At 47.4% G+C, this 23,204-nt stretch overlaps 1 protein-coding gene across 9 annotated transcripts in view; it reads right to left on the bottom strand.

Annotated features, from left to right (window-relative positions):
* The window catches only part of svild (supervillin d), a 227,065-nt gene that overhangs the window by 20,238 nt on the left and 183,623 nt on the right, over positions 1–23,204 (bottom strand). For 8 of the 9 annotated variants that reach the window (XM_060848960.1, XM_060848963.1, XM_060848967.1 and 5 more), the window contains 6 exons: positions 17,506–17,782; positions 14,695–14,849; positions 10,930–11,032; positions 8,079–8,289; positions 2,417–2,550; positions 1,761–1,916 (listed from right to left, as the gene is read on the bottom strand). In XM_060848960.1, coding sequence (XP_060704943.1) covers positions 1,761–1,916; positions 2,417–2,550; positions 8,079–8,289; positions 10,930–11,032; positions 14,695–14,849; positions 17,506–17,782 — 1,036 coding nt within the window. The remainder of the gene's footprint in view (positions 1–1,760; positions 1,917–2,416; positions 2,551–8,078; positions 8,290–10,929; positions 11,033–14,694; positions 14,850–17,505; positions 17,783–23,204) is intronic. The other variant, XM_060848961.1, reaches the window with a different exon arrangement.

Below are 23,204 nucleotides of genomic sequence, written 5' to 3'. Positions count from 1 at the left end.
TTTCCCTTGGGAACTCTACTGCCTTCTAGATTCAATATCGAGTTCAAAAATGTTAGGTCTTGAGGCACCTTCTCCCATGACCTTACCTTAACCTCAATACACCAGGTCTTGTTATCACATGGTCTGCTATTACACACAACCCATTGTTAGCCATTAACAGTCTCCATTTTGGGCGGCACGGTGGCACAGTGGTTAGCACTGCTGCCTCACAGCGCCTGAGACCCGAGTTCAATTCCCGACTCAGGCAACTGACTGTGTGGAGTTTGCACGTTCTCCCTGTGTCTGCGTGGGTTTCCTCCGGGTGCTCCGGTTTCCTCCCACAGTCACAAAGATGTGCGGGTCAGGTGAATTGGCCATGCTAAATTGCCCGTAGTGTTAGGTAAGGGGTAAATGTAGGGGTATGGGTGGGTGCGCTTCGGCGGGTCGGTGTGGACTTGTTGGGCCGAAGTGCCTGTTTCCACACTGTAAGCAATCTAATCTAATTAATAGCCATTAAGTCTCCCAGGCTGACCGATATCCCCTCCTTCGTCTGTCCAACTGTTCTTTTTTGGGCTCTATCTCCACCTATTGTTTACACCTTACCCCCTCCCCTCACCCTACCTTCTGCATAACAGCTACCATCAGTTCGGAAGAAGGGTCACTGGTCCCCCGAATGTTAACTCTGACTTCTCTCCACAGGTGCTGCCAGACCTGCTGAGCTTTTCCAGCAATTTCTGTTGTTGTTTTCAACCTCTCATTTACTTCTTTATAATTTTTATATTGTTACATATTTGAAACATTTCAAAGCATTGCACCACACAAATTATTTCTGAGATGTTGCTTCACCTGTTCCGATGAGGCTAGCCATTCAATGCACATCTAATAGCAAAAAGCCAGGTGGGAAAGTAATCCGACAGGAGTACTATTTTTAAAATGATAATGGAGGAATTGTTGGCTGGGACACCAAGTAGCAAATGGGATCTCCAGTGAAAAACAAGTACCTCTGTTAATGGAAGACCACCTCAGTGCTGTAAGATTACAGAATCCCCCAGATACTGAAACAGGTCCATCATCTCCAAAGAGCATCCCATCAAACACACTCCACTACCTTATCGCCATAACTCTGCATTTCCCATGGCTAGTCCACCCAACCTGTACATCCCTGGACAATATAGCATGGCCAATCCACCCAATCTGCACATCCCAGGACAATACAGCATGGCCAATCCACATAATCTACATATCCCATGACAATATAGCACGGCCAATCCACCTAACCTGCACATCTCTGGATTGTGGGAGGAAACCCACACAAACACAGTGAGAACGTGCAAACTTCATACAGATAATCCACCTGAGGCTAGAATTGAACCCAGGTCCCTGGCAGTATAAGGCAGCAATGCTAACCACTGAGCCACCATGCTGCTCATAGTTCAGCTCTTTGCAAAATCTTCCTGTGCTGATCCATTCCCTACATTTGAACAGTGGTTAAACTTCAAGAAGGACTCCATTCACTTTCAAAGTATAGGGGGTTGAAAAGTGATATATAAATGTTGCCATTGTCTCTTTCAATGTGCTGTTAGGTTCAATTTCTTGAGTTGGGCTCTAACCTGGAAACATGCAGCATGAAAAGCAGAGACATGTAGCCTAGATGGCATGTGAGAAAGACAGCCCAGAATTCTCTTTGAGTTGTGGACCTTCAGCCCATCCATATGCCTGTGCTCAGATTTTGTGACTGGCCCATATGTGTTTCAGCACTGCAAGCAGGAAGGAGTGTTCACCTGGCTGAGCTACAGAGTACAGAGCCTCCTGTAGGAAGGGCATCGCCTTGACACCACTGGAGATATGTGTTGGACTGAACTGCTCTGCTACAGTAAACTCCCCTGAGGAAGCAGACAGTCTGAAGAGACGCACCGTGAAGTTGTATTTCCCAGGATCTGTAGAACATAAATGATAACAATAAAATCACAGAATTGCAACAGTGTGGAAGTAGGCCATTCTGACCATCAAGTTGGCACCAACCCTCCGAAGAAAATCCCACCCAGATACACTCCCACCCTTTCCTTGTAACCCTGTATTTCCCATGGCCAATCCACCTAACCTGCATATTTTTGGACAATGGGAGGAAACCCACGCAGTCATAGGGAGAACAGGCAAACTCCACACAGTGGCCCGAAGCGTGGAATCAAACCCAGGTCCCTGGTGCTGTGAGGCAGCAGTGCTAACCACTGAGCCATCATAAAAGAAGGAGGAAGGGAGATGCTTGCATTTCTAAGTAGCCCTAATGAGGCTATTGGTGATGAGCAAGCAGCATTTGATGTCTCAGAGACCTTGGAGGTGTTTAGACCCAACACTCTCCGTCCCCACTTCTTTCACAGCCCTTCAATCTGGACTTTACATCTACCCCTTTCCAAACCCAGAGTCCAAGTTCCATTACCTTGCAACATGCAATCATACACTTTTCGATCCTGTTGCCCTAGTGCATGCCAAAACTCTGGAGGTTCTGAGCCTTCTTCTATCTCTCGCACTGTTACATCCATCCTATTCCACAGGCCCAGCTCCTGAGGAGGCCTAAGGAAATAAAGACCATGTATTTTTACTGAACCTATCACACTTCTCAGGAATGTCCCAAAACCTCATGAATCACTTTGAAGCTCAATTACTGTTGGTTGCTCGGAAGATAAAGCCATGTTCACAAGATCCAGTGAGTGGCAAGTCCACTTTAGCGAGGAATAAATATCAACCCCAATACAAGGAGAACACCCTGCTCTTCCGAATAATACAATGGGAATCTCACGATCCATTGGAAACACTCAGACAAGCAAATGTGACCTCAGCTGAACATACTTTCAGAAGATATGACCTCTGACCCTCTCTCTGAAATGTGAACTCCAATTGTGCATTTAAGGCTGGAGTGAATTTATGATCTGAATCTGACTCAGAGGTGAGTATTCTACGAAGGGAGGGAAGCTCATTTTAAGCTGTTTTTCATAATGTAACTGTCCAAGAGGCAGAACCTCATTAGGCCAAAGTTTCTAATCTAGGTTTTCTAATCATGTTCTCTGTTCTTTTGCAATCCCCTTTAATAAATTTCCCCTGTTCCAGACGTGAGTGGGCCAGTCAATAGAGTTCTCATTTGGTACAATGTCTTGTTTAACTTTCTAGGTGAAGATGACTACGTTCAGTCCCTGTGCTTTTCCACTGAGACCTAGTGGTAACTTAGGTGACTTCTAAGGCTGACCTGAATGCAGAAGGTTCTGCTGAAAACAGAAAGCCCTCCGCTTCTTCCTTTCCCGCCGCACGAACCAGTACCCTTCCACTGACACTCTCCTTCGACTGACTGAACTGGTCCTCATCCTGAATAACTTCTCTTTCCAATCCTCCCACTTCCTCCAAACTAAAGGAGTTGCCATGGGCACCCACATGGGCCCCAGCTATGCCTGTCCCTTCGTAGGATATGTGGAACAGTCCATCTTCCGCAGCTACACTGGCACCACCCCCCACCTTTTCCTCCGCTACATCGATGACTGTATCGGCGCTGCCTCGTGCTCCCACGAGGAGGTTGAACAGTTCATCAACTTTACCAACACCTTCCATCCCGACCTCAAATTCACCTGGACTGTCTCAGACTCCTCCCTCCCCTTCCTAGACCTTTCCATTTCTATCTCGGGCGACCGACTCAACACAGACATCTACTATAAACCGACTGACTCCCACAGCTACCTGGACTACACCTCCTCCCACCCTGCCCCCTGTAAAAACGCCATCCCATATTCCCAATTCCTTCGTCTCCACCGCATCTGCTCCCAGGAGGACCAGTTCCAATACCGTACAGCCCAGATGGCCTCCTTCTTCAAGGACCGCAGATTCCCCCCAAATGTGATCGACGATGCCCTCCACCGCATCTCCTCCACTTCCCGCTCCTCTGCCCTTGAGCCCCGCCCCTCCAACCGCCACCAAGACAGAACCCCACTGGCTCTCACCTACCACCCCACCAACCTCCGTATACAGCGTATCATCTGCCATCATTTCCGCCACCTCCAAACGGACTCCACCATCAGGGATATATTTCCCTCCCCTCCCCTATCAACGTTCCGCAAAGACCACTCCCTTCGTGACTCCCTCGTCAGGTCCACACCCCCCACCAACCCAACCTCCACTCCCGGCACCTTCCCCTGCAACTGCAGGAAATGCAAAACTTGCGCCCACACCTCCTCCCTTACTTCTCTCCAAGGCCCCAAGGGATCCTTCCATATCTGCCACAAATTCACCTGCACCTCCACACACATCATCTATTGCATCCGCTGCACCCGAAGTGGCCTCCTCTATATTGGGGAGACGGGCCGCCTACTTGCGGAACGCTTCAGGGAATACCTCTCGTATGCCCGGACCAACCAACCCAACCACCCCGTGGCTCAACACTTTAACTCTCCCTCCCACTCCACCGAGGACATGCAGGTCCTTGGACTCCTCCATCGCCAGAACATAACAACACGACGGTTAGAGGAAGAGCGCCTCACCTTCCGCCTGGGAACCCTCCAACCAAAAAGGATGAACTCAGATTTCTCCAGTTTCCTCATTTCCCCTCCCTCCACCTTGTCTCAGTCGATTCCCTCGAACTCAGCACCGCCCTCCTAACCTGCAATCTTCTTCCTGACCTCTCCGCCCCCACCCCACTCCGGCCTATCACCCTCACCTTGACTTCCTTCCACCTATCACATCTCCATCACCCCTCCCCCAAGTCCCTCCTCCCTACCTTTTATCTTAGCCTGCCTGGCACACTCTCCTCATTCCTGATGAAGGGCTCTGGCCCGAAACGTCGAATTTCCTGTTCCTTGGATGCTGCCTAACCTGCTGTGCTTTAACCAGCAACACATTTTCAGCTCTGATACTCCAGCATCTGCAGACCTCACTTTTTACTCTGCTGAAAACAGGACAGGTATGACAGTTAATTTGGTTCAGGATATCCTCTCCATATGGTTCTCCTCTGCATCTGACAGGCACTCTCTTTCAGATGAGCCTGCACCATTTTTACTTTATTGCATGAGATTCTTCCAGGATTCAACGTCGCTACAACAACACCTAAGTGAACCTTCAGAGTGTACTTCTTGTATTTCCTTTGACTGCCATCAGGGCATATCCCATTGCCACACTCTCCATTCAAAACCTGCTTTGGTCAGTGGGTGTCAGGCGTTTTTGGTGACATAACCAGCTGAAAGTTGTACCTGTCTCAGTCTGGTGCAAGTGCTTGGCATAGCAGCTCAGAGAACACCTTGGGTGTTTGCCCTGCCTTCTGATCTTCAGAACTTCCAAATGCAACTCAAGTGAGATTGCTTGAGCTTCTTAGAGTGACATTATTTGGTTCAAATTTCATATACACACAGCAGAATGCTTCATAAATGTTCAGCTTGATGGGTGCTGCACTCATTCTTTGACTGATGTGCAATGTGTTTGAAGGCTGCACTTGCTTTGGTAATTGCAGTCTCCCAGTGATAGAGAAAAATGAAATTGCAATTATCACGAGATTGGTATGTCCCTACAGAAAGCCCAAGGGAAAGTGGTGCCAAGGTTAGTGAACGTATCCCCTACTGTTAGGTTCTGATCATGGTCAGAAACTTCAAGTTTGAGATGGGTCTTTCCTGAAGCAGACTGGTACATGACTTCCCTTTCCTTTGTGATGACCTTAAGGTTTAAGTTATTCCATGAATTGGAGAACAATTGATTTAGATGTGAAAATCGGAGGGATGGTTAGTAAGCTTGTAGATGACACCAAAATTGGAGATGCAATGGACAGTGAAGAAGGTTATCTCAGACTACAATGGGATCTTGATCAGATGGGCCATTGGGCTGAGAAGTGGCAGATGGAGTTTAATTTAGATAAATGTGAGGTGCTGCATTTGGAAAGGCCAATCAAGACAGGACTTATACAGTTAAGGTTCTGGGTAGTGTTGCCTAACAAAGAAACCTGGTACAGGTTCATAGTTCCTTGAACATGGAGTCAGAGGTAGATAGGATAGTGAAGAAGGTGTTTGGTAAGCTTGCCTTTATTGGTCAGTGCAGTGAATCTAGGAATTGGGAGATCATGTTGCAGCTGTACAGGACGTTGGTTTGGCCACTTTTGGAATACTGTGTGCAAGTCTGGTCTCCCTGCTGGAGTAAGTATGTTGTGAAGCTTGAAAGGGTTCAGAAAAGATTGACAAGGACTGCACAGTTTGAGGTATAGGGAGAGGCTGAATAAACTGGGGCTGTTTTCCCTGGAGCCTCGGAGGCTGAGGGGTGAACTTCTGGAAGTTGGTAAAATCATGAGGGACTTGGATAGGGTAAGTAGGCAAGGTCTTTTCCTTGGGGTAGGGAAGTCCAAAGACTGGAGGGTATAGGTTTAGGGTGAGATGGGAAAATTTAAAAGGGACCTAAGCAGCAAATCTTTCATGCGGAGGATGGTGTGTGTATGGAATGAGCTGCCAGAGGGAGTGGTGGAGGTTGGTACAATTACAGCATTTGAAAGGCATCTGCATGGTATATGAATGGGAAGGGTTTCGAGACATATGCACCAAATGCTGGCAAATGGGACTAGATTTATTTAGGATATCTGGTCAGCATGGATGAGTTAGACTGAAGGGTCTGTTTCAAATGCTACACACCTCTATGACTCTAATTCTATAACAACTCCATGACCTGCAGCTTGATACACAGTTTAGAATTGACTTGTTCTCCAGCACACTGGAAATCCTGATGTTTACTTAGAGACCTTGTTTGTCCAGAGACATCTCAGACTAAGTACCTTCTGGTCCATACAATTTTGATAAGTGGATCATACCCTTGGAAGGTACTGAAGAGTAAAAAGTGAGGTCTGCAGATGCTGGAGATCAGAGCTGAAAATGTGTTGCTGGTTAAAGCACAGCAGGTTAGGCAGCATCCAAGGAACAGGAAATTCGACGTTTCGGGCCAGATCCCTTCATCAGGAATGAAAGATACTGAATGAAAGGTACTGAAGATCATGGCACAGAAAAATATGCCGAAGAGGGTTAGTCCCAGCATCCAAATCTGTTTAATTCTATCTGTTTCACACAAGCACAGAATCATGAAACTATCAAACCATTGCGTTGAATTTTTTCATTACCTTCCAAATCATGACTCACTGTGTCAAAGCTATTGTTCACGTCAATAAACCACGGGGTAGAGGCTCCATGCTCTGTTCTTGGCATGTGTTTGTTCTTCGAGCTTTCTAATTACATACACAACATCAGTGCTTACATAAATAAAAGAAAAATACTGCGGTGCTGCAAATCTGAAACAAACATTGAGACGCCTGGCAGCAACTGTGGAGGGAAACAGAGCTAATGTTTTATGTTAAATCTGATTCTTCTTCAGAATTGGAGGAACAACAATGTCCTCACAAGGACTTTAACAGCCAGACGTAGGAGTAACAGGAGGGTCCCCAGCTGGCCCCTTCCCACCTCCAAAATCTGCACTCCTTTGGGGATGGGTACTAAATTCCAAACTGATTGGTTCATTTCTGAGAAAATGCCATCAACCTGAAACTTTAATGCGATATCTCTCCACACAGATACTGACTGTCCTGCTGAGTATTCCTAGCATTTTCCACTTTCGTTTCTGATTTCCAGCTTCTGCAGTAGTTTTGAGACTGAAATGCAAACTGGATTGAAAGCTGCAATGAGAAACTCCCTCTCACTATATTAGCCCCCTGATTGTTTCTTGGTGTCCTTGCCCATGACTGGTCATGGTGTGGAGTGTAGGTGTTGGACTGGGATGGACAAAAGGTCAGAAGTCACATGACACCAGGATATAGTTCAACAGGTTTATTTGAAATCATCAGCTTTCAGACTTCACTTGTTGAACTATAACCTGGTGTTGTGTGACTCCTGACCGTGACTTTACAGTCATTCACTGTTGCAGATCATGGTTTAAAGAAAATCCATAATTTAATACTGGAGTTACAAGTTGATTCCTTTGGAGGAGGAATGGGCTAGTGAAATGCATAGACAACACAACCAGTACTTTTTGTTCTAACATTTCCCAGTAACCATCTCTTTAATTTACTAGGAGTCCTTCTGACTCCTAGTAAATTCCTTCCTTACCGTTCTTTAATGTGATTAGCTGCAGTCCTGCCCACCTCCTTTACACTGGCTTGAACTTTGCAACCATGCCACAGATAGATGAGAGCTTGCTGAGTGTTCACCAGGACTAGTGAGCCCCTTGAACGCAGACTTCTGCACTCTCTCGCCACCTCCAGGAGGCTGCCCTCCACTGCGACTTCTCCCTGCACGATAAATAGCCTCCAAAGTCCTGCTGAAGACAGATAAGAATAACTTTAAATTTAGGCAGGATGGATGGGGAGAGGCAATGTATGCTTCATGACACAATATTAAAGAACATACAATGAGAGAAGGACCTGGCGTTTACATGGATAGGTCACTGAAGGAGACAGTACAGATGAGGGAGCAGGCCACAGAATTGTCAGCTTTCCCCATTAGAGGGTACTGAGTGTCAGAGTATACTGAACCACTGCAAAGTTCTGATTTGGCCAGAGTGAGGGCATCTTGGAGTGATTTACCAGGGTGGTTCCCCTCAAACTCGTTTGCTCCAAGGAAGGGAGATCTGACTGAAGCGAAAAAGACCAGGTCTTAGAGGAAGAAAAATTGTTTCCGTCAGCAAATGGTAGAAGAATCACATATGTCACAATTGCAACATTTAAGAGGCATCTGGATGGATATATGAATAGGAAGGGTTTGGAGGGATATGGGCCGGGTGTTGGCAGGTGGGACTAGATTGGGTTGGGATATTTGGTCGGCATGGACAGGTTGGACCGAAGGGTCTGTTTCCATGCTGTACATCTCTATGACTCTATGATTCTATGTCACAACTTTTAAAAGACCTTACAGCACCAATTCAAAGAAGATAAAGGGATATTTTCTCCAGTCAGCATTCATCCCTCAATTAATGTCACTCGAACACAATATCTGCTTTATTATTTCACTGATGTTAGTGGTGGTTAGCTGTGTACAAATTGGTTGCTATGTTACAATAATTACAACACTTCAAAGTTATTTCTATGGATAGAAAGCGCTTTGGAACCAAAAAAAAGCCTCGATATAGATGCAGGTTTTCATCACTTTGTCTTTAGCATTCCATAAAGTTTCACTGTCAATGAATTCTTTTGTGAAGTATCATGACATAAGTGGGTAATGTGTGCCAACTCAGCATGAAGTTTGCACATTCACCCTGTGTCTGCATAGGTTTCCTCTGGGTGCTCTGGTTTCCTCCCACTGTCCAAACCTGTGCAGGTTAGGGGGATTAACCAAGGCAAATGCAGGGTTACAGTTTGTGATTATGGTCAGCATGGACTGATTGGACCGAAGGGTCTGTTTGTGTGCCGTATGACTCTATAACTCTTCCCATTCCTGTCAGAATGGTGTGTGTGTGTGTGTGTGTGTGTACGTGTACATGTGCCAGGTTGGTGGGGATGTCTGGGTGGGATGGTCTTTGGAGAGTTGGTGTGATGTTGATGAGCCAAATAGCCTGCTTCCACAATGTAGGGATTCTACGATCCAATGTGCGCAGTGCAAGGTTCTATAAAAAACATTGAGGTATAAACGTGCACGTGATCTGTTTTGGTCATACTGTCTGAGAGATATACGTTTGAAAGCTCCTCATACTTTCTTTAAGCAATTTTGGTATCCACCTAAACAGGTTGATGGAGTCCACACTAATTTCCCTGATGATGCGTGCAAAGAAATGCTGAGATTACACATTGAGGGCATAGACCAGGACTTCAAGTCGAAACTGTCAGCCTCATTTAATGTTCTCTTTCAAAAATGTACAGTAAATGGTATATATCAAATACTGAAGTTGTAGGCACTTATACAGCAGGAATGTCAACCCTTCAACCAAGATACTGATCTTTCGCAGTGAAACCAGCCATTTTCATCAGCAGTAGCCCTTTCATAGAATCAAAGAATTCCTACAGTGTGGAAAATGGCCATTGGGCCCAACAAATCCATACTGACCCTCTGAAGAGTAATCCACTCACACCCATTCCCCTACTCTATTACTATACATTTCCCCATGACTAGTGCACCTAACCTACATATCCCTGAACACTATGGGCAATTAAGTACGGCCAATTCACCTGACCTGCACACCTTTAGATTGTGGGGGGAAATTGGAGCACCCAGAGGAAACCCACGCACACACAGGGTGAATGTGCAAACTCCACACAGACAGTCGTCTGAGGTTGGAATCAGAAACTTTCTCCCAAGGGAGGTTTTATGGGAATTAACACCAGGCAAGTTCTTTAGAAAGGGTCACTGGATGGCAAAATTAGAATAACACATTACAAAGTGAATCAAGCATATAAATCTGTAAAACAAGTTAGTAGGGCATTTGAAATTGTAAGCGCAAAAAAACTCTAAGAAGAGATATCCAGAAAATGTCAGTATTTCAGCCATTTGATCAGAATGAAACGCTACAAAGATCTGTTCAGGAGTGCAAAGGGGAGACAGCAGAAAGACGGCTTGACCAAGGGGTGGGCGATGGGTGTCACAGAGCGAATGTAGATGCTCTAGTGGGTATGGGTAACTTTGATGTTAAACAAATTGGCATGGCAGCAGCTCTTGTGGCTGGTGTAGTTACAAGCAGCAACAATAGAGTGAATTTGTTAAGATGTGAGTGTCACTGACAGACTGAGTAAGGTTGACTTTGTACAATAATTTAACAACAGTCAGAGTGAACCAACTAGCCACGAGATTACACACAGTCAGCATGACCCTAGCTCACTGAGAGCAGGCTAGAGGCACCACTGGATCTAGGGGGAGTAGGAATTTCTCCCTGAAACATCCATCATTGAAATTGCACAATTTTTCCGTAATTCATTGGCCAACCACTCTTGGCTTCTTTAACTGCTTCAAAGAAAAAGTTCACAGTCCAAACCTTGTGGGTTTCTGATGTTATCTCTCCTTCCACTGTGGATAATCATTCCTCCTTGGAACAACTGGAGAAAGCAGGGGGGCTCTTTTCCCTGTGACACCAGCACCTGGGGAACAGCACACACCCATTTAAATCTTGGTCAACAATCGGTGAAATTGTTTCAGTCAACCCGAGGTCAGGAGGTAGATTTGGTTCAATAGAAAATCAACCAAGAAAACTGAAAATAATTATTTCTTTTCTATTATCGTAAAGCTTTTTATGCTCAGTCATACATTATAGTTCTCACATTCAGTACATTGGGTAAGGTATGAATACAGAGCCTAGCAAGGTCTAATTTAGTCATAATGCTCTACTTCTCCATGACTGGAGTCTTTGGTTGTGGCACCAAGAGGTGTTGAATAAGCACATTCTGAAGAGATAATGAATCCTGTTGTATTGATCCTTGTAAATAAGGACGTATTGTGAACATGCCAATCAACCACGTGCAATTAGCCAGACAACAGGGGCCGTATTAAAATAGAAATGGCTCACTTTGTCTCAGTTCTAATGCCTGCACTGAGCTAATTACTGGGGCAGGTGGCATCTGATGCATTGCCTGCCTGTGGTTAGGAGGAGCCCTGGGAAATCAATGAGGACTAACCATTGCTGGCAGGAGATGAGTTAATAGCCTTGACCACGCATGCTGCCCATGTTGACTGTGTTCCATTCATCATTAACCAATCGTTAAACATTCAGGAAATCCAATGTTGTGTAAGTTTAAAATGACAACATAACACCTTTTCTTCCCAACCAGGAGAGCTTTGACCCCACAGTCTTCAAAAACAGGGACTTTTATTTTCAAAAACTGAAGAACTGCAGGTGCTGGAAATCAGAATCAAACTCCGAAATTGCTGGAAAAAACTCAGCAGGTCTGGTAAATATTAACATTTCAGGTCCTGTGACCCTTCATTAGAACCTTTATTTACAGTTTGTAGCTACTTTCAAGCCCAATAGGCACTCCAAAATGCAGAATAAAGACCTCTGACCTGTAGTTACAATTGAATATGAAATGTACAGTACCCATTTTACCCACTGCAAAATCCGACAAACATTCCAATTAGAAATCAGGACAGGATGATGTGTTTCTAAAGCAATGCTGATTGAGAGATGGATATTAATCATGCTGGTGCCATGGGATCGAGGCCTTGATTTAAAACTTTATCTGAAAGGCAGCTGTTTTCATTGCAGTTTTGACACTTACTTCTTACTGCATTGGATTGTCAGCTAAAATGAAGTACTCCATTGCTCAGAGTTGGAACTGAACCTACTCTGATAGGGAGATAAGACTACAACCACTGAGCCAGCAGTAATGCCCTTACTGACAAATCTCTCGCATTACGGAACAGACTATAAAACAAGCCTTTGTAAGTTTAATAAGGATCATGTAGAATTGTGGATTCAGCAATGAACTCTTTCACACTCCACTAGGTACAGGTTTTTGTCCTGAAAATGCACTCTTTATCTTCTGTTTGTTAGCCAATCTTCTATACACACCAGCCCCAATACCATGGGCTCTTATTAATTATGGAATCTCATTCAAACAATACATCTTTTTTTTCAAATTATCTTTCTCAGTTCTGCACAAGTCATACCAGCTTCAAAATGCTAATGTGTTTCTATGTCCACAGAGCTGCTGAGTTTCTCCAATAGTCTTTGTGTTTGTTTCATATTTCCATCGTTTGTTTTTATAAACGTAGAGGAGAAAGTGAGGGCTGCAGATGCTGGAGATCAGACCTGAAAATGTGTTGCTGGAAAAGCTCAGCAGGTCAGGCAGCATCCACGGAGCAGGAGAAACGACGTTTCAGGCATGAGCTCTGAAGAAGGGCTCATGCCCGAAACGTCGATTCTCCTCCTCCTTGGATGCTGCCTGACCTGCTGCGCTTTTCCAGCAACACATTTTCAGCTTTATAAATGTAGAGCCTTGTGACAGCTCTGCAGGGCATTGGTGAGACCACACCTGGAGAAATGTGTATAGTTTTCATCTCCTCACTTAAAGAGTGATACACTGTATTGGAAATAATGCAGAGTAGGTTCATAAAGGTGATTTCTGTGATTGAGGGTTTGACTTATCAGGAAAAATGAGCAAGTTGGACTCATGCTTGATTTGATTTGATTTATTATTGTCACGTGTACCTGGGTACAATGAAATGTTTTGTTTTGTACCCAGTACAGGCAGATCATACCATTAAGAGATCACAGGGTGATTGAACAGAGTGAGGAATACAAAGTTATGGCTGCAAAGAAGGTGCAAAGGGGCAGCACAGTGGCTCAGTGGTTAGCACTGCTGCCTCACAGTGCCAGGAACCTGGGTTCGATTCTAGCCTCGGGCGACTGTCTGTGTGGAGCTTGTACATTCTCCCTGTGTCTATATGGGTTTCCTCCCACAGTGCAGGTTAGGTGAATTGGCTTTGCTAAATTGCCCACAGTGTTCAGGAATGTGTCCCTGATACTTTAGACTAATGCACTTGGTGCATTAGTCGGGGGAAATGTATAGTAATTGGGTAGGGGAATGGGTCTGGTTGGGTTACTCTTCAGAGGGTTGGTGTGGACTTGTTGGGCCCAATGGCCTGTTTCCATACTGTTGGGATTCTATATAAAAAGCAAGATCAACATTAGATTTGAGAATTGTATTTCAGAAGTCTAATTGCAGTAGGGAAGAAGTTTGAATCTGTTGGTATGTGTGTTTAAATGCCTGATGGAAGAGATTACAATTGGAGTGGGAGGGGTCTTTGATGATGTTGACTGCCTTCTTCTCATCAAGAAGTATAGATGGAGTCAATGGATGGAAGGTTGGCTTGCGTGACGACTCTCTGTGGTTTCTTATGACCCTAGGCAGAGGAGGTGCCAAACCAAGCCATGACGCATCCATATTGAATGCTTGCTATGGTGCATCTAGAGACGTTGGTGAGGGTCCCTAAGGACATGCTGAATTTCTTTCGCCTCTTGAGGAAAAAGAGACGTTGTTCTGTTCATTGGAGTGTAGAACAATGAAAGGTGCTCTTGATGAAAGACAAAATTGTGAATGGCCTTGGCAAGGGTAGCTGTTCAGAGACATTTGTATTCTTGATGGAATCTTGAAGGGGGCGACAGGTTCAAAGTAAGGGATCTCCCAATGAAGGCAGAAATGAGGAGGAACTTCTTCCCATAGAGAGTGGTGATGTTTGAACATATTGAGGGTTGAGTTAGACACATTTTGATCAACATGGCAATCAAGCCAGGGTTATGGATACAGGCAGGTGGAGGTGGGTACTGCAGATACTGGAGATTAGAGTCCAGGTTAGAGAGGTGCTGGAAAAGCGCAGCAGGTCAGACAGCATCCGAGGAGCAGGAAAATCAATGTTTTGGGCAAAAAGCCTTTCATCAGGAACAGGCAGGTGCAGACAGGAGACTGAAGCCAAGGCCAATACCAGGTTATCTTACAACATGGCAGTGCAAGAGACTTATGGCCTATTCTTGCTGCTTTTTAATGATGATCTTATATCTCCATCGCCTGTGGACATTGGGTAAACTGAAAGTTTCAACTTTAGGATTAATGAATTTTTGTCAGGGATATCCCAGCAAAGGTGTCAAAGTACTAATAGGATTGCAGGATAGGTTTGAGGGAATGGTAGGCCAGGCCTATAATCGCTCAGTGTGGTTTTGGATGGTGCAGTGTCTACGTGACTGTAATTCCTGGCTCTTCCCTCAGTAGCCCCCACCCTCCTGCAGCTCACTGCCTGTGATTGTTACCTGAGCTTCTCTGTCTTTGCCCAGTTCCACAGTCATCAGTGCGGATGCTCCTTTGCCGCTAATGCTTGACAGCCGACCTTGCCAGAAAAAGTACGCAGATCGCTCCTTGCCAGGACCAGAGCTGCTCAGCTGATCTGGTTTCTGTCGCTTTCCCACTGTGGAGAAACACAGGGAGATCAGTCACAACTTAGTTTCTCTCATTAACTGGAGGTCAGTCTTTGTCTGTCAATCAGGTACATCCAGATTCCAGGGAGAGCGTGCAAACTCCACACAGATAGCCACCTGAGGCTGGTACATCAGAATCTATCCATACTGCACTGAATTTAAACTCTCACCCTCCAGAATATGAGAGGTCTGCAGGCAGTGCGTTGACAATGCTGCTGTCTGGTGTGGAAGCGAGTGCTACCATTCTGAGTGCAGGTGTGCACTGAGTTACCTGAACTGCACCAGTACTAAATAAAGACCTGCATTTGTATAGCGACCACTGATCCTCCCAAAGTGGCATGGTGGTTCGATGGTTAGCACTGCTGCCTCACAGTGCCAGCGACCCAGGTTTGATTCCCACCTTAGGCGGCTGTCTGTGTGCAGTTTGCACATTCTCCCCGTGGCTGCATGGGTTTCTTCCGGGTGCTCCAGTTTCCTCCCAAAGTCCAGTGATGTGCAGATTAGGTAAATTGGCCATGCTAAATTGCCCATAGTGTTCATTGATGTGTAGGTTAGATGCATTAGTCAGGGAAAACATAGAGGAATAGAGGAATGGGTCTGGGTGGAATACTCTTTGGAGGGTCAGTGTGGGCTTGTTGGGCCAAATGGTCTGTTTCCACACTGTAGGGATTTTTTGAAGTACTTTACAGTCAATTAAATATTTTTGAACTTGTAATGTGGGAAGTTAGTATCTGTGGTCCCTTTAATTCCACTTCATGGTGTTTCTCACATGGCACAGTCCCTTTAATATGGCTGCCTGACTGCACATGTCTGCTCCTTAAAGGGACCACAGCCTGTTTGTTCTCCATGTGAAATATTCCCAGGCCCAGCATTAACTGAGGGGGAAATTTCTATGAGGAGACAGTGCTTACTGCAGGAAGAGACTTGTGTTTCCATTTCAATTGGTCTCTTTCGGGATGATGTGAAGGTGCCAGTGTTGGACTGGAGTGGACAAAGTCAGAAGTCACACAATACCAAGTAATATAGTCCAACAGATTTATTTGAAATCACAAGATTTCAGAGGCTGTTGGACTATTACCTGGTGTTGTGTGACTTCTGAGTTTCTCGTTTGGGAATCAGATCAAATTAGAAATCAGGGTCTGTCAGAGATGAAACTTGCTTCTTTTGCATTGGAGGTGTCCCAGCAGGTGAGCTGCCTGAAACACATTCTCATGATAAAAACACACTTCAGTAAAATGTTGCATTCCCCTCTCCCACCTTACACCAGGTAAATTCAGCTGTGATCTACACAAAGACCCTACACTAAGGTCATGCGGATACCCAGCTCCACTTCACGATCACACACCTCAATTCCAATGCTGCCTTTAATTTGTCCCACATGTTGTCTGGCATCCAACTTTGGATGAGCAGAAAGTTCTTCCTATTAAACATAGGGTAGACTGCAAAGTTTCTCTTCTTGAGCATCCATTAAGTCTGAACCTGACTGCTTGAAACCTTAGTGTCATATCTGACCCTGAGATGACTTCAGACTTCAGATATACACTCGAACACCAAGGCCATCCAAATCAATGACTTGTCTACATTACGGTTTAGACCTGCCTCTTCTCACATTTTCCTGGTTGTCCTTCCATCTCCTATCAATTTGAACTCATCTAAATATCTGCTGCCCATACCCCACCTGGAACCAAGGCCGGTCCTTGGGCACATAAAATGTGTGACCATGCCAGGATATTATAATCCCTATCTTGGCTTTCAAACCATTCAATGACTTTGCCCTCCCTGTCTCTAACCTTCTCCAGCTCCACAATCATCCAACTCCCTGTCTCTGTAACCTCCTGCAGCCCCACAGTTGTCCCTGTCTCTATAAACATCTGCAACTCTCTGAGATCTCTGGGCTCCTCCAATTCTAGTCTTTTTCACATCCTTTAATTTCACCACCTTGTGGTTCCATCTTTGAGGGTCATACCTTCGGCTGCCCACTACCCTTTAATCCTTCCTAAAATCTCCATCCCTCCTCTCTTCTAAAACACTCCTTAAAATTACTATCCAAATGCTTATTCATTCACAAACCACAAAGTATTGTTCTTGAGAATGTGCAGGTGAGTCACCTTTCTCAAGAACAAATTGTTTGGTCATTTCTGAGGATAGTTTCGAGAATTACTCTGGATCTGGAGTCACATGTACACCCAAGTGGTTATGGATTGCCAACTATCTTCCTAAAGTGATATCAGTGAACCAGTTGGAGTTTTAATCAATCTTGATAGTTATATGGTCATCATTACTAGCTTTTTAATTTCACTTCCAGTTTTCTTTAATTAACTGAATTTAAATTTCCCTATTGCTATGGAGGGTTTTGAGCTCACACTTCCAGCATTGATAGTCCAGTAACATAGTTGCTGTGCTACCATTCCAATTAATTTTTTTTAATAAAGTCAAAATGTGGCAGAGTGCCAAATTTTACTTGTTACCTCTCCTGTAAAGTGTCTGAGGACATCCTATCGCAGTAAAATTGCTGCACGGATAGAACTTGCTGTTATTCTTCCTCAAACTGCAGCATGGTGTATGCCCACCAGAGGGTGCAATGACACAACATTAACAGTCAGTACAGTGTGCGATGGCATTGTCGGGATTCACTCATCCACTTACCCAGGCTGCAGATGGTGTACTTCCACTGGATAACGTATGTGTCCCCTTCGTGGAACTGGCCATAACTCTCTCTGGGGAGCTGGCTGTGTTCAAACTCCTGAACGTGCCAGATCTCCACATCGACAGTCTTCAATTCTGACATCCTCTCACCATCCATTTGTAGGAATCCATAACCACGTTGCACATCCACTCCGTCCAGGATCATTCGGAGTGACACTTGCGGGAGTGGAATCAGCAGCTTAGCATCATATGGCTTCAGGTCATTCTGAGGATCTAACTGTAGAACACAGATGTAAAGGAGAACAAACATTATGTAAAGGACATGACTAATATTTAGAGTTGGTTTTAGGATTTAATTTCTTCTGACAGTGAAATGGTTAAAATTGGAATATTTAACCTCTTGAGCAAATGTTAAGAGTAACATTCAATGGTATACTGCGGCTACAACAGTGTGTACACCTCAAAAGCTTGCAATGCACAAGTTTTCACTGTACTTAGGTACATATGACAACAATAAATCAAATCAAATCATTAGGTGTTGAAGTGGTTTGATTGCCCTGGATGCAGGGACAGAATGCCTCTCAGAGACATGATGTGGAGGAGCCGGTGTTGGACTGGGGTTGGACAAAGTTAAAAATCACACAACACCAGGTTATAGTCCAACAGGTTTATTTGGAAGCACCAGTTTTCAGAGTGCTGTTTCTTCATCAGGTGGCTATGGAACATGATCATAAGAAACAGAATTTATAGCAAAAGATTACAGTGTCGTGCAACTGAAATGATATAATGAGCAAACCTAGATTGCTACACAACGTGAATGCAGATATGCAGCTTACATTTTGAAGAATCTTCATCCCATTAACTGTTAATTAACCAAGCTTTCCATTTTCTATTTTCTCAAAACCTTTTAAAAAATCGATTCAAGCTCTTGTGTATACTTTGTTGCTGTCATTTTTTTTGTTAATGTTTCATTATTTTTCCATTATTTTAGTGTCTTCATTAAAGTAAAAACGAAATAAGTTTCATAAGGATCTACTCAAAGTTTTGAAATGACACAGAAGAAAACATCACCTTGTGGGTATGTGAAACCTCATTCGGTTTAGACAGAATAAACACGGTGGCACAGTGGTTAGCACTGCTGCCTCACAGCGCCAGGGACCTGGGTTCAATTCCCGCCTCAGGCGACTGACTGTGTGGAGTTTGCACATTCTCCCCGTGTCTGCGTGGGTTTCCTCCGGGTGCTCTGGTTTCCTCCCACAGTCCAAAGATGTGCGGGTCAGGTGAATTGGCCGTGCTAAAATTGCCTGTAATGTTAGGTAAGGGGTATATGTAGGGGTATGGGTGGGTTGCGCTTTGGCGGGTCGGTGTGGACTTGTTGGGCCGAAGGGCCTGTTTCCACACTGTAAGTCTAATCAAAAAAGCAATTCACAAACAGTTGGCCCAATGGGGAATGTGGGCAGTTAGCATACTCTGACCTCTTTGCAAGATTCCACATCTGACTCCATCAGCACATCCCTCCATTTTCTTCCTCCCTCAAGTACTGGTCGAGATTCCCATCAAATGTATCTGTACTACTCGACACAACTACCCATTGTGCTATAACAAAGAAATATGAATGCTGGAAATCTGAAACAAGAATAGAAAATGCTGGAGAAACTCAGCAGGTCTGGCAACATCTACGGATAGAAGAACAGAGTTAACATTTCAAATCCAGTGACCCTTGTTCAGAACTGAATGCAGCAGGCAAATAATTTAGGTTGATGAAAGGGGTATTGGGAGAAGGAGTGAGTAGAATAGGAGGCAAAGAGATAAAAAGGGATTGCTAATAGTAAGGTGGGAGAGAGGTAAATGCTGAATGGTTGCTAAGGGGAAATGTGTATCATTGAAAATGGGTTGGCTGTGCTAAGAGAAATCCACACACAACAGGATCTAGGGATGACGGAATGGTTAATGAACATGGAAGTAGGTGTTCATGCTCTGAAGCTGTTAAACTCAATGTTCAGTCCTAACAGCTGCAGGGTTCTCAACTTGAAAATTAGTTGGTGTTTCTTTGACTTATGTTGAGCTTCACTGGAGCACTGCATAGGCCTGAGACAGACATGTTGCCATGGGAACATGCTAGTTCGTTGAAGTGGCAGGCAACAGGAAACTTGAGGTCTTTTTACAGAGAGAGCGGTCACCCAGTCTGCATTTCATCTCCTCAGTGGTACATGGCTACTCCTTACACAACAAGGATTCACTATCACAACACTGTGGGTAAAGAGGCCTCTGCTGAATTCCCCATTTGATTTCTTGGTGACTATTTTATATTGATTGCCTCTAATTTTACTTTATCCCACAACAGGAAATACAGAGGAACCTTGATTATCCGAATGCCAATTATCTGAAAATCAGATTATCCGAAGGAGATGTTGAGGTCCTGACAGAAACATTACATCAAAGACGTACATTCAACACTGATGGCGTCTTTTGGTTACGGTGATTAAGAGTGCTGCCGAGAATTGTCCTGGACTGATGGGAGTGCAGACACTGTCTCTAAATGAGTGACCTCCCACCTCCTCTCTTTCTCTCTTCCCACACTTTCCCTGGAGTTCTACACAGACGTGTACCCTAAACCCCCCTTCCCCAGGTAATCTCTCTAACATTGTCGTGTACAGGGCAGAGGTGTGTGTGTGTGTGTGTGTGTGTGTGTATGCGCATGTGCACTAATTGGACACTCAACCTCCAAAGACAGCAGCTGAAGCAATCTTATTGGTGTCCAGTCTCGCGCCCCGGAGAGGGGGTAGGGACGTGTGGGTGGAGGGGATGCATATGGCAGGTGGATGGGATGGGTGGGGATCAGTGTTGGACAGGGTTTGGGGGGGCAGGTGGGGGGCGATGTTGGACAGTGTTTGGGGGGCAGGCAGGGGTCAGTGTTGGACAGGGTTTGGGGGGTGCAGTGTTGCACAGGGTTTGGGGGGCGGTGTTGAACAGGGTTTGGGGGGCAGGCGGGGGTCGGTGCTGGACAGGGTTTGGGGGGCAGGCACGGGGCAGTGTTGGACAGGGTTTGGGGGGCAGGCGAGGGCAGTGTTGAACAGGGTTTGGGGGGCAGGCAGGGGGCAGTGTTGGACAGGGTTTGGGGGGGTGCAGTGTTGCACAGGGTTTGGGGGCGCAGGCGGGGGTCGGTGTTGGACAGGGTTTGGGGAACAGGCAGGGATCGGTGTTGGACAGGGTTTGGGGGACAGGCAGGGGGTGGTGTTTGACAGGGTTTGGGGGGGGCAGACGGGGCCGGTGTAGGACAGGGTTTGGTGGAGCAGGCGGGGGGCGGTGTTGGACGGGTTTTGGGGGGGCAGGTGGGGGCGGTGTTGGACAGGGTTTGGGGGGCAGGGGTGGGGGCGGTGTTGGACAGGGTTTGGGGGCAGGCGGGAGTCGGTGTTGGACAGGGTTTGGGGGGCAGGCGGAGTCGGTGTTGGACAGGGTTTGGGGGACAGGCAGGAGGTGGTGTTGGACAGGGTTTGGGGGAGTGCAGGAAGGGGGGCAGTATTGCACAGGTTTTGGGGTGGGGTGGTGTTGAACAGGGTTTGGGGGCGGCCAGGCAGGGGACGATGTTGGACAGGGTTTGGGGGACAGGCGGGGCGGTGTTTGACAGGGTTTGGGGCAGCAGGCAGGAGGAGGTGTTGGATGGGGTTGGGGGGCAGGCAGGGGTCAGTGTTGGACAGGGTTTGGGGAGCAGGCGGCTGCAGTGTTGGACGGGTTTTGTGATGCAGGCGGGGGGCAGTATTGGATGGGTTTTGGGGGGACAGACGGGGATGATGTTGGACAGGGTTTGGAGGCAGGCGGGGGGCCATGTTGAAGAGGGATTTGGGGGCAGGCGGGAGGGCCAGTGTTGGACAGGGTTTAGAGGGAGCAAGCGGGGGGCTGTTTTGAGCAGAGTTTGGGGGTGGCAGGTGGGGGGGCTGTGTTGGACAAGGTTTGGGGGGCAGGCGGGGGCAGTGTTGGACAGGGTTTGAGGGGGGCAGGCGGTGGGGCAGTTTTGGACAGGGTTTGGGGAGGCAGTCGTGGGCGGTGTTGGACAGGGTTTGAGGGGGGCATGCGGGGGGCAGTGTTAGACAGGGTTTGGGGAGGGCAGGTGGGGGGAAGTGTTGGGTAGGGTTTGGGGAGGGCAGGCAGGGGGCAATGTTGGACAGGGTTTGGGGTGCAGGCAGGGGGCGGTGTTGGACAGGTTTTGGGGAGGCAGACGGGGGCAGTGTTGGAGAGGGTTTGGGGGAGACGGGGGCAGCATTGGATAGGGTTGGGGGGCAGGTGGGGGGCAGTGTTGGACAGGGTTGGGGGCAGGAGGGGGGCAGTGTTGGACAGGGTTTGGGGGGTACAGGCCGGGGGCGGTGTTGGACAAGGTTTGCGGGGCAGGCAGGGGGGCAGTGTTGGACAGGGTTTGGGGGGCAGGCGGGGGCAGTGTTGGACAGGGTTTGGGGGGGTGCAGTGTTGCACTGGGTTTGGGGGCGCAGGCGGGGGTCGGTGTTGGACAGGGTTTGGGAGCGGCCAGGCAGGGGTCGGTGTTGGACAGGGTTTGGGGGACAGGCAGGGGGTGGTGTTGGACAGGGTTTGGGGGGGCAGGCGGGGGGTGGTGTTGGACAGGGTTTGGGGGAGTGCAGGAAGGGGGGCAGTATTGCACAGGGTTTGGGGGGGGTGGTGTTGAACAGGGTTTGGGGGCGGCCAGGCAGGGGACGATGTTGGACAGGGTTTGGGGGACAGGCGGGGGGCGGTGTTTGACAGGGTTTGGGGCAGCAGGCAGGGGGAGGTGTTGGACGGGGTTGGGGGCAGGCAGGGGTCAGTGTTGGACATGGTTTGGGGAGCAGGCGGCTGCAGTGTTGGACGGGTTTTGTGATGCAGGCGGGGGGCAGTATTGGATGGGTTTTGGGGGGACAGACGGGGATGATGTTGGACAGGGTTTGGAGGCAGGAGGGGGGCCATGTTGAAGAGGGTTTTGGGGGCAGGCGGGGGGCCAGTGTTGGACAGGGTTTGGAGGGAGCAAGCGGGGGGCAGTTTTGAGCAGAGTTTGGGGGTGGCAGGTGGGGGGGCTGTGTTGGACAAGGTTTGGGAGGCAGGCGGGGGCAGTGTTGGACAGGGTTTGAGGGGGGCAGGCGGTGGGGCAGTTTTGGACAGGGCTTGAGGGGGGCAGGCGGGGGGCGGTTTTGGACGGGGTTTGGGGGGGCAGGCGGTGGGGCAGTTTTGGACAGGGTTTGGGGAGGACGTGGGCGGTGTTGGACAGGGTTTGAGGGGGGCATGCGGGGGGGCAGTGTTAGACAGGGTTTGGGGAGGGCAGGCGGGGGGCAATGTTGGACAGGGTTTGGGGTGCAGGCAGGGGGCGGTGTTGGACAGGTTTTGGGGAGGCAGACGAGGGCAGTGTTGGACAGGGTTTGGGGGTAGACGGGGGCAGCATTGGATAGGGTTGGGGGGCAGGTGGGGGGCAGTGTTGGACAGGGTTGGGGGCAGGAGGGGCGCAGTGTTGGACAGGGTTTGGGGGGTACAGGCCGGGGGCGGTGTTGGACAGGGTTTGGGGGGCAGGCAGGGGGCCAGTGTTGGACAGGGTCTGGGGGAAGGAGGAGGCAGTGTTGGACAGGGTTTGGGGGGCAGGCAGGGGGGCAGTGTTGGACAGGGTCTGGGGGAAGGAGGAGGCAGTGTTGGACAGGGTTTGGGTGGCAGGCGGGGGGCAGTGTTGG

Source organism: Hemiscyllium ocellatum, chromosome 32 (assembly GCF_020745735.1).
Source record: "Hemiscyllium ocellatum isolate sHemOce1 chromosome 32, sHemOce1.pat.X.cur, whole genome shotgun sequence".
NCBI classification, from domain to species: Eukaryota; Metazoa; Chordata; class Chondrichthyes; order Orectolobiformes; family Hemiscylliidae; genus Hemiscyllium; species Hemiscyllium ocellatum.
Note: the sequence above shows the minus strand (reverse complement) of the source record. Positions and strands in the feature narration are given on the sequence as shown.